The sequence below is a fragment of the Benincasa hispida genome, chromosome 2 (assembly GCF_009727055.1).
Source record: "Benincasa hispida cultivar B227 chromosome 2, ASM972705v1, whole genome shotgun sequence".
NCBI lineage: Eukaryota > Viridiplantae > Streptophyta > Magnoliopsida > Cucurbitales > Cucurbitaceae > Benincasa > Benincasa hispida.
Window position 1 is genome coordinate 1,085,266 of NC_052350.1, and position 12,275 is coordinate 1,097,540.

At 33.1% G+C, this 12,275-nt stretch overlaps 1 protein-coding gene across 2 annotated transcripts; it reads left to right on the forward strand.

Annotated features, from left to right (window-relative positions):
• Positions 1-9,674: 9,674 nt before the first annotated feature.
• On the forward strand, positions 9,675-11,720 carry LOC120071569. 2 transcript variants are annotated; one of them, XM_039023906.1, is made up of 2 exons: positions 9,675-10,306; positions 10,532-11,720. In XM_039023906.1, exon 2 carries the CDS (start codon positions 10,572-10,574, stop codon positions 11,478-11,480), a length of 909 nt encoding a protein of 302 aa, XP_038879834.1. In that variant the 5' UTR covers positions 9,675-10,306; positions 10,532-10,571; the 3' UTR covers positions 11,481-11,720. The 2 variants fall into 2 exon arrangements, with proteins under 2 accessions (XP_038879834.1, XP_038879832.1); XM_039023904.1 differs by having other exon boundaries at positions 9,677-10,306; positions 10,567-11,720.
• Positions 11,721-12,275: the final 555 nt, after the last annotated feature.

Sequence of the window (12,275 nt, forward strand, 5' to 3'; positions counted from 1 at the left end):
TGTTTATTGGATACGATTAAATGCCAGAATGAAATAACTCTTATGTTATTCATAACAATGTGTATATATTACAAACAACGAGACTCCGGGAGAATTAAGACACCGTCCCAATACAATTACCATTGTTTACTGTTTTTTAACTTCTATTTCTACTCATTCACAACACAATTTATTCTGGTTACCTTTGGTTGCATTAAATTTACAGTATTGATCAAATTAAAATTATTGCTAGTCTTGTGGGTTCCATACTCTGAATACTCCGAGATTATAACTTCTTCGACAGTGTACGCTTGCACTTAGACCACACATATCTAAAATATTTTACCTCTCATACATTTGGTTGATCAATAATTCGAATTATTCGATAAACAAATGTCCCTTATTTTATCCCTAGTGAGTGAGCAAGGGGATCTTATGGACCTACAGATTAGAAGCTTCAATGATAGAGATTAATTAATTAACCAACATTCATTAATTGTCGGCCAGTCCATTAAAGACCAGTAGCTGCACTCTTCACATTGTAGATATATTTCTATATCCATGGATATAACCAATCAACAGTAAATTAGCCTAGGTCAAAATTACCGTTTTACTCCTATAATTGCATCTAACTCCTTAAGTACCACTGATCCTTCTAATGAACAATTATTTATAATCAAACTATAAACTAGTTCCCTTTCTTGCCAGTGAGAGGGTGAGGGTCCTCATTGTCCAACACCCAGAATAAGCCCTTGAGGGAACAATTCATCTACTTATCATAAAAAGGGAATGAGTGAATTTCATCTTGTGTAGCTATGTTTCCAACTCCCTACTCGAACAAATCCCAAAAATGATAAGTGCCTTAGTTTATTATATTTATGTTTTCTCTCAAACTCAATGTTGTATATAGTCAACTGGAGTTTTAGTCCAATTGAGAGTTTGTTGGGTTGTATGTCCTAAAACTCGCAGTTTATAAACATTAAACATATTTTATTTGTAATAAAGATGTTACTGGGGTTTATTCAATAAAATTTTTATTGAATGTGTGAATTGCTCTTGTTAAAAACCTAAATCCAATAAACTAATGAACCCCTGGCTATAGCATGAATACTTGAACTTTATGTAGAGACATAAAAGTGGATCAAATTGTTTGTAATATTTAACGAAAGTTGTTTGTAATATTTAACGAAAATTGTAACAATTACAAAGTGGGTCGTAATCCATAGTATCACCAAGATAAAACACCTAACCTTATCCATGTATTACAGACCATTTAGGTTATTACTTAAACATGATCTACTTGTATGTCAACCACGTACATGTTTCAGTTACATTAAACTAACATTGGACCTTCGTTTATTGGATTGAAGTAATGCATAAAATAAAATGACTTTTATTTTATTAGTAACAATTTGTTTATACAAGTTTACAAACTATGAGTACAAAGAGATTTATAACACTAATCTCAACACCCGTATTGTGCTTTAAAATGTTAAAATATCATTTTGGTCTTTATACTTTGAATTATATTCCATTTTAGTCCTAATACTTTCAAATATCTAATTTCAGTCTTCATACTTTCAATAGATCTTAAACATAAAATACCATTTTTAGTAATTTAGTAATTTTAAAATCATATCGAGAACCAAACATGATAATTCAAAATCACTTTTACATATTTGAAAATCACTCTAAAAAGTTTGAAACCAAGCATAGAAATCAATTTTACAAAATCTCTTTTCCTAAAATCACTATTTTGTCAATCACTCTCAAACACACCCTAAATCTAGTCTCTCAAAATTTATTTTTAGCAAAATTAAATAATAAGAATAATAATTTTCATATAATAAAATAGAATATGTGAATAAGTTCTTAAAATTTATAGTAAATAAAAGAATTAAAATCAACAATTTGAATAAAAATAGAGAATTAAAAGTAAATAGACTAAAATTTGTTGTGAAATTGATGAGCACAATGGGAACGCAGATATGAAGAAAATATAATATAATATAAAATATAAAATATCTAAAATTATAAAATTGGATAATAGAAAATTATGTGGAATTTGAAGTGGATTTCTTATCCATGGGTGTATGATTTTGACCAAATGCCACTATTTATAAGCAAAGTGGCAAGTAGGATGTGGACTTATATGGACACCAAGCATGAATAACTACTAAGCACATGGACAATATGAAGGGTGATACATGGCTTTTGGGCACTAAGCAATGGGCATCAATTTATTATTATAATATTCATAATACTCTCCCTTAGATGTCCATATATATATATGAAATATGCCTCATTAAAACCTTACTAGGAAAAATCCAATGAAAAAAACCCTAGTGAAGGAAAAATAGTACATATTTCATATAATATATACTCCTAAGAGAATACAATATATTTACTTCACCTCATGAAAACATCACTTAAGATCTCTGAGTAGCCGCATTCCAATATTGTGCACCATTTTTTCAAAAGTTGCGGTTGGTAATGCCTTTGTAAATAAGTCTGCCAGGTTATCCTTCGTACAAATTTTTTGTACAGTGATGTGACCATTTTCTTCAAGATCATGAGTGTAGAAAAGCTTCGGTAAAGTATGCTTTGTTCTATCTCCTTTAATATATCCTCCTTTGATTTGGGTTATACAAGTTATGTTAACTTCATATAATATTGTTGGAGAGTTTTTATTAGAAGACAAGCAACATGTTTCACAAATGTGTTGAATCATTTATCTTAGCCATACACATTCTCGACCAGCCTCATAAATTGCAAGAATTTTAGCATGATTTGAGGAAGTGATAGTTATGGTCTGTTTTGCCAATCGTCATGATATAGCAGTTCCTCCACATGTGAACAGATAACCTGTTTGAGATCTAGCTTTGTGTGGATCAGATAAATATCCAGACTCTACATAACCAACTAGATCAAAATTTGATTCATTTGAATAAAACAAACTCATATCGATTGTTCCTCAGAGATAACGGCGTATATGCTTAATTCTATTTCAATGTCTTTTTTGTTGGAAAAGAACTATATCTTGCAAAAAGATTTACTGAAAATGCAATATTTGGCCTTATACATAAGTGCACTAATTGTATTAAGATATGGTACTTCAGGAACAAAAAGTTCTTCATTGTCTTCTTGAGGTCGAAATATATCTATCTTTATATTAAATGAACGAACTTCCATTGAAATATATATAATGGATGTGCTTTGTCCATATAAAATCTTTTTAAAATTGTTCCTGTATTAGTTGACTGATGAATAAATATTTTATCTACTAAATGCTTAATTTGAAAACCAAGGCAAAATTTTGTTTTTCTGAGATATTTCATCTCAAATTCTTTCTTAAGATATTCTATTGCCTCTGAAAGCTCTTTAGGAGTTTCAATTATATTCAAGTCATTAACATATACAGTTATAATAGCAAATCCTGATTGTGATTTCTTTATAAAAACACACTGACATATTGAATTATTTTGATATATTTCTTTCAATACGTATCTATTGGGATTGGTGTCCTAATTCTCTCGGAGTCTCGTTGTTTGTAATAAATACTCATTGTTTTTTAATAAAATAAGAGTTATTTCATTCTGACATTTACTCATATCCAATAAACAAAGTTCCATGATTATTGTATGTAAATTTAAGCATGTATATAAGATGTACAAGTGGATCAAGCCTTAAGTGATAACCTAAAAAGGTCTGTAGTATAAGGATTAAGGTGGGATATCCGATCCTGGTGACACTACGGATATGATCTGCTTTGTAGAGGTTTGCAAGTATTGTAAACTACTACAGATAGTAGATCCTGAACATTCATTGGGGGGGAGGAGAGGGATGTCCTATACAAAGAGTTTGTATAAGATGGGACCACGAGATGATTCATCTCTGTATATAACGTCGTTGATACTGGAGACTTACATCTCACCTAAACAACCATAGGTGACATGATCTCAATCCTGAGTGTTTTGAAAATTCCTGCCTTTGAGGGCAGTCCTTTGATTAGTATGGGTGAGAGTGGCCAGATTGCCAATTTAACATGCCTACCTTTTTAGAGATTTGTCTGATTTGGGAGCTGGAAACTAAGTTACATAAGATGGAATTCACTCATTCCCCAAAGTAGGGGTAAGTAGATAGATTGCTCCCTTAAGAGCTGATTTTGGGGCTTGAACACAGTGGTCACAACTTCTCTTTAGAAGAGAGGACTCAATCATAGTAGGACTATGACTTATGTTCATTAGAAGGATCAGTGGTACTTAAGGAGTTAGATGTAACTACAGGGGCATAAAGGTTATTGGCCGAGTTGTACTTACGAGCAATTTGTGAAGGGTTGTCGCACTGTTGATTGGTTAAGATGGACACATGATATATTTGTAATAAAGAGAGTTCAACTATCGGTCTTTAATGGAGTGCCTGGCAGTTAACTGATGGTGGATCCCGTGACTAAAGAGTTTAGTCAGTTATTCACGTGTCGTTAGAGCTTCGAGCTACAAGTACATAAGATCACCTTGGTAGCTCAATGGATTCAAGTTGAGGATCAGTTCTTGGTGTTGATTTGAAATGTTAAAATTTACAAGAGGTAATTCGATTATAAGTGATATGATCGGTATGGTGTATGAGATACATCAAGTGGAGGGTTAATGTAAATGAGATTTACATAAAGTGCCATGAAATAGAAAAAGAGTTATGGTTTGTATGTTTAATGAGATTAAATATTAAAACTATAGGTTATAAATATAATATGGTAAGTTGGTTATCATATATATTTATAATAATATTAATTATTGGATAATTATCTCTTTTTCTCTAATAACCAATTGAGTGGGAGGTTATTGGTAGTTTCATAGTAACCGTAAGATAAAAAGAAAAATGTTTTCCTAAATTTAGTAATGTTGGATCGAGATTTCCATTATCGGAAATTACTCACGGTGACTGTCAAGTAAATTGGATTTACTAAATGACAGCTTAGAAAGACTAGACGATCGTGGAGAGTTTCTATACGATAGATTCTTAGCTGGCTGATGAGCTAAATGATCGCATAGCTTTAATTAGAAGATTGCATAGCTTCTGTTAAACGATTGGGCATTGTCCAATGCGATAGGCTTTGACATATTCCACTTGCTCAATCGTTTACACGATTGTTCTTCCTCTGGTCTCATCTTCTAACCAAGTCCACACAGAGTCCACACTTCTGGATTCTCACACCGAGAATGCCAAGGTAACCTTTTTGGTGGTGTCATACTCAGCTCAACATTGTCGAGGTTCTGTGGAGGCTGTTCGTTGCGTTCGCTGAGTTCGTGACCTGAGTGACCGTTGTGTTCGTGGTCGTATTGATCGTGTAGTGTAGCAGTCGTATTATTCGAGCATTCGAGTGTTGCAAACTTGTGAATTGTTCGAGCGTTCGTGATCAAGGGTGTTGAAGATGAGTCTTCAAAGGTACGTATTATTCTATCCCTTGATCTGTAGAAAAACATGTTGTAATTTCGATTTATGCATAACCTGTTGTTTCTGTTTGTGTATTGTAATTGTAATGTTCATATACGATTGAAATTTGGAACGATCATTCCGTTGGTCATGGAAATCCTCATGTCCGATTTCCTTCAGTATCCACTCAGGCGATTGTACCACATTTTTTTTTTATTGTTTCAATCCATATAATGATCTCTGTAACTTTATTGAATACCATTCCCAAAAATTTGATGTATATGTTTCAGGTACTTTAAATCCTTATGGGATTTTCATATAAATATTATTATCAAGAGATCCATATAAATATGTTGTGACTACATCTATAAGATACAAATCCAAACTTTTATACACAGTAAAGTCAATTAAATAACTTAATGTAATTGCATCTACCACTGGAGAATACGTCTTCTCGAAATCAATACTAGGCCTTTGTGAAAAACCTTGTGCAACTAGTCTTGCGTTATATCTTGTGACCTCATTATTTTCATTTCTTTTCTTTACAAATACCCGTTTGTATCCCACAGGTTTAACACCTTCTGGTGTTTGGACTACCGGTCTAAAAACCTGACATTTTGAAAGTGAGTTTAATTATGCCTCAATTGCTTCTTTCCACTGAAGCCAATCTTTTCTATGTCGACATTCTTCAACAAATTTTAGTTCAAAATTCTCATTTTCAGATATAATATCAAGAACGACATTCTACGCAAAAATGTGGTCAATAATTACATTAATTCGATTCCATCTTTTTCCTGTCATGACATAGTTTATGGAAATCTCATTATTATCTTTAGGTATTTCACCTTCCTCATTAGTTATGTCGAGGATTTCTTTATGGGTATTTTACATTCTTAACCAAGTCTTTTTTCACTATTAATTATTTTTCTTTTTCGAGGATTTTTATTTTTGGAACCCATTGGTCTACCACGCTTCTGTCATGTTCCTTCTAGCGTATTCCAGACTCATTAGTGACAACTTATTGTGTTGGGATATCAATTTTCGATGGAATATTTGCAGCTGGTATATGTGACTTAGTTACTTTCTTTGCATCTACAAATACATCTAGTAATTGATTTGCTATATTTTGCAAATGAATTATTTTCTAAACTTCAAGTTCATATTGATCTATACGGGGATCTAAATGAGACAATAACGACGCATTCATATAACTTCTTTTTTCAATTTCTTAATTTCTCCCCCTAATGTTGGAAAACTTGTCTCATTAAAGTGGCAATCAGCAAATCGTGTAGTAATACATCACCCGTCAGGAGTTCAAGATATTTAATAATTGATGGGGAATCATATTCAACATATATTCCTAACCCCCTTTGAGGACCCTTCTTAGTGTGTTGTGGTAGAGCAATTGAAACATATACTGCACATCCAAAAATTCTCAAATGGGAAATATTTGGCTCATGAACATAATCTAATTGTAATGACGAGTACTTATGATAAACTACTTGCCTAATGCATACAAGTGACGTTGCATGCAAAATAACTTGTCCCCATACAGATGAAGGAAGCTTAGTTCTCATAAGTAATGGTCTTGCAATTAGATGCAAACGTTTTATAAATGATTTTGTTGAACTCTTTTGTGTATGAACATGAGCTATATGATGTTCAACACTTATCCCAATTAACGTATAATAATTATCAAAAGCTTGGAATGCAAATTCACCAGCATTATCAAGATAAATAGTCTTAATTGTATAATCAGAAAATTGCACTCTTAACTTAATTATTTGAGTAAGTAATCTTGCAAATGCAAGATTTCGACTTTATAATAAACACACGTGTGAGCGTCTACTGAATGTATCTATTAATACCATAAAATATCTAAATGATCCACTTGGTGAGTTAATTGGTCCACAAATATCAACATGAATTTGTTCTATAAATGCAGGTGATTCAATCCTACTTTAGCTGGTGGTGGTTTAATTATCAATTTTCCTTGAGAGCAAGCATCACATGATAACTCATTATATTGAAGAATCTTCTGGTTCTTCAATGGGTGTCCATTTGAATTCTCAGTAATTTTCCTCATCATTATAGATCCTGGATGACCTAATCGGTCATGCCAAATTGTAGATATGTTTGGATTCATGAAATTCAGGTTCATTATTGCATATGTTTCAATTAATTGTATAAAAGTATAATACAAGCTAGAAGATAAAACAGATAACTCTTCTATATACATTTTTCATTTGAGACAGTGGATATGATATATAGATATTCCACATTATTCTTACTATTAGTCTCAATATGATAACCATTGCAACATATATCTATAAAACTTATAAGATTTCTCTTTGATTAACTATAGAACAATACATTGTCAATTTTAAATTTTGTTCCTCTATGCAAAATAATATTTGCTTTTCCAAAACTTTTGATCAAATTTGCAGAACCTGATATTGTATTTACTTTTACTTTCAACATTGTCAATTTGAAAAAATATTTTTTATCTGTAAGTATCGTGTGTCTAGTTGCACTGTCTGCCAAACATAGATCTTCTTTACTTATTTTTTAAACTCTCAACATATGAAAATGATCCATGTTTCTTCACTAAAAAAAATAATTACAATAAGAAAAATAACACTTAAAATATTTTCTAAATATTCTCAAAATAAAAAAGAAACACTTGATGTTCTATCAATTGCCCCAATCTTCTCTTTAGGAGATTCAAAGAAGTCCATCACATCCAAATTTGTCATGTGGGATGGATCAAATATTTCATTATCCTGGTATGCAAAATTTGCTTCCACATTTTTCTTTTTTTTCCCTTCAGAGAGACTTGATAAAGGTCAACTAAGTGTTTTAACGTACGATAGGTACGTGACCAATGCCCAGTCATTCTGCATCGGAAACATTTATTTTCAACACTCCTTAAACTTTTATCTTGTGGAGCTTTTTCTTTGTGGTCATCATTTTGTGTGGTTCTTTTGAAATTTGAATGATTAAAATGACTACCAAGAAAATAATAATTATTTCTTCCTCTGCCACGGTAATGACCTCGACCGCAACCATGATTATTATTAAAATTCACAACATTCACCTCAAGGAATGGTTTTGTTCCAGTTGGTTGAGGTTTGTGGTTCTCATCAATAATTCGTTATTTTGTTCGACCACGAGAAGACATAAAATTAGTTCAAGATATTGTTTAAGACCTTTCTCTCAATATTGCTATTGTAGGAGCATATCTGAGACATGAAATGTAGAAAAAGTCTTCTCTAGCATATCAGCATCGATAATTTTTTCTCCGCATAACAACAATTTTGAACTGATTTTAAATAATACGGAATTGTAATCACTTACTGATTTAAAATCTTGTAGCCTCAAATGCATCCACTCATAACGAGCTTTAGGAATAATAAATATCTTTTAATGATCATACATTTCTTTCAAAATTTTTCACAAGATACTTGGATCTTTTATTGTAAGATACTCCATTTTTAATCTCTCGTGGAGATGATGAGTAGTCAAGTTCATAGTATCAAAGTAAATTTCGATATTGAGCACCAATGACAAATAATCATTATTGTCATTAATGTCAAAGGCTGCAAATTCTAATTTTGTAAGATTTCCATGGCAACACTATCACAAAATATTGTATTTATATTAGAAATTTAATAGATATTGAATATGCAAAATAAAATTAAATATATTAATTATAACGAAGAGAGAAAAACCGACATATCTTTAGGGCTTACCAGGAGCTCATGTTGATGACGTGTTGTGAAATTGAGGAGCGAATACGAATATAGAGAAAATATAATATAATAATAATAATAATAATAATAATAATAAGTAAGATATAATATAAAATATAAAAAACTAAAATCATACAATAACTAAAATTATAAAACTGGATAATAGAAATTTTAATAGAATTTGAAGTGGATTTCTTACCAATGGGTGTGTGATTTTAAGATCCACCAAATGTCACCATTTATAAACAAACTGGCAAATAGGATGTAAAGTTACATGAACACCAAATATGAACAACTACCAAGCGCGTACAAATGATGACACATGACTTTTTGAAACATCAAACAATTAACATTTTTTATTATTATAATATTCATAATAAGATTATACTATTAAAAAAACATAGGACCAAAATGACATTAAAAAAAAAAAAAAAAAACAAAGAAGTAATTTAAGGCAAAGTGTTTTCAGTCTTATCTATGTGCTGTAACTTTTGTTTTGAAAACTGGAGAAGCCAATGTTCTTCATACTTATCCATTGGGAGTTTCAAGAACCTTCCACGACAATCCCCTTCTTTCCTCCCTCCTCCTCTTCCAATTATTCTCCAATTCCACCCTTTCCCCACTGTTTCCTCTTTAAAAATCTGCTTCACCCTTGTCTTGTCTTCCCCATAAAACCATCCTCTGTTAACCATTCTTCCATTTTCTCTCTGCAACCTTCCCATTTCTCCAACCACATCACGCCACGCCCATCTTACGCCGCACCCCACTACACAACCATGTACCCAATACTTTCCCATTGACCCAATTGAAATCTTTCGATTTCAAAGCGTCTTCGTCAATCTTTCCCCCCTTTTTCCCATTCTTGAATCCGTCTTATAATCCCAGAGAAAGAGCAAAATTAGCCAAAACCCACTTGTGAATTGGATCTTTCTTCTTTATTTTCCCATTGATTTGTGTGTGTGTGTGTGTGTGTCTCTCTCTCTCTCGTCCTTTGGATCGAATTCGTACAAGTTGTCGTACAGCGACAAGTCCTGTTAATCCAATCCAACGAGTTCCTGTGGACAGAAATTCAGGATCATCGGTGGTGCAACTGAAGAAACACACTCAAGTTTTCACTCTGTGGTGGAAGTTCTCGGCGATTTGAGGTTCGATTCTTCCATTTTTCCTTTCGATTTAAACCATTTCTGGGATTTTCATTTCTTATCGGATTGGGAATGTTTCGTTTGATTCTATTTCTTGCTGCAAATTACCCATTTCCCGATGTTGGGATTTCATCATGTGTGTTCCTTTTGAATGCTGAGTGATTTATCTGAAGCTAATGTAGTGTGAATCGAAGTGGAACTGAGACTCAATTTTTGTTCCTTTTTTAGGGTTTTTGTGTAAGTTTTGTTCTTTGGTTTTCTAGGAATCATGTTGGTTATGAATGCGATGAGCTCTAAGAGACAGAGGCGTCCAAATGTTAGGCTAGGGGAAATTGGTGACATCTCTGCAGCTTGGGCCTGTGGGTTTTCACATAGCACAAGAGAAAAGTTAGCTCATAAGGAGTGGAAACATGATTTAGTTCAGACTGTGGGTGATGAAGATAATAACCCCATCGTTTTTGGAGAATTGGAGCCATCATCTCCCAAGCTTATAGTCTCTGAGTTGGGTATGTCTCCACAAATTTCAACAGAATTGCAGCAGAATGAAGAGAACAAAAATAACCCCAATTCTTCAGAACTCCCCTTGGAATGCCCAACTTCAGTTGAGTTAATTGATATGACCAAATCCAGACTGAAGTTTAGTGACGTGACTAGGAAATGTAGAGATAAGAAGCGTCGGGGACGTAGTAAAAACGTTGGTTATGCCATTCTTGGTGGCAGTTGGAGCTCGAAACATAGCTCGGACGATTGCTCAATGAATGAGAAAGAATGTGAGGGGACAGGTAATTCTGCTAATGGTTTTGGTGACTCCTCTGATCACCAGACACCAACTACTAGTAAAGAGGAATGCGGCATCGATCAACCAATGCGTCAAGAGTGTGAGATAAACAATGGTGCACAATTCACTGGTGAGAAGGCCCGACGTCAATCTGGCAATGTGCAGGATAAAATGAGATTAGAAGATGATGATACGAATGCTGTTGGTAAATGGTTAGAGGAGGTTGGATTTGGCAAGTATGCTGGTGTGTTTGAGATGCATGAGGTGGATGAGGAGGCTTTGCCACTGCTGACTATTGAAGATCTTAAAGAGATTGGTATATTCTCTGTTGGGTCTCGGAGGAAGTTGTATAATGCAATCCAACAGTTAAGAGGAGGAGGGGAAGAAGAAGCTGTCTGAAAGCTTAGAAAGCGAAATGCGCAGATAATCACCAGCGTTCTTTTACAGTTTATATTTTGCTTGTGCAGTAAAAAGCAATGGATGTACATATACGTCTAACATCTTTTGTGTTGGCTACATGCCTGAATACACCAGAACTTCCTTTTGGCAGTAAATTTGGTGGCTTCATTTTGAAGAAAAATGTGTTTTTTAGAACCATGAGATGATGATGAGATACTTTTGTTCTTCACTTTGGTGTTACTACTTACTGCTATCGAGTTAAATTAGCAATCATCCTGTGTGTTTTGAGTATCATTCTTTCTCAGTTTGGGGTTGAAAACCACTTGAGATGGAAGGAAAAATGGATTTCTATTGAAATTTTTTGTTTGAGAAAGTCTGATATCTTCATGCGAACTTGCAATAAATAAGCTCATCAAATGGTTGCCAATGATGGACCTATCTTTATATTGAAAATGCCATCAAATTTGCTCAGCCAACATCCTCTGCTTGCACTATTATGGTTTTTTTATTCTGTACGTCTTAGGTTGACATTGATGCAACTTGATAAGATGATCGAGGTTGTAGATGAAGTTGACTTGATTTGTTTAGAAGTCGACTACTTATTTGAAATGACTTTCTAAATGTTCAAAGAAAAAAGTTTTTTTTTTTTTCTTTTTGTTTAAAAATGCTTTTTTAATACCATTTCTTGGAACATATATATGATAATGACTTTCAACCTTGGTACTTACAAAATGTTCCAGTTTTGTCCCTACAAATTATATACATCACAAGAATGTAATTTGTGATTGTCACTAG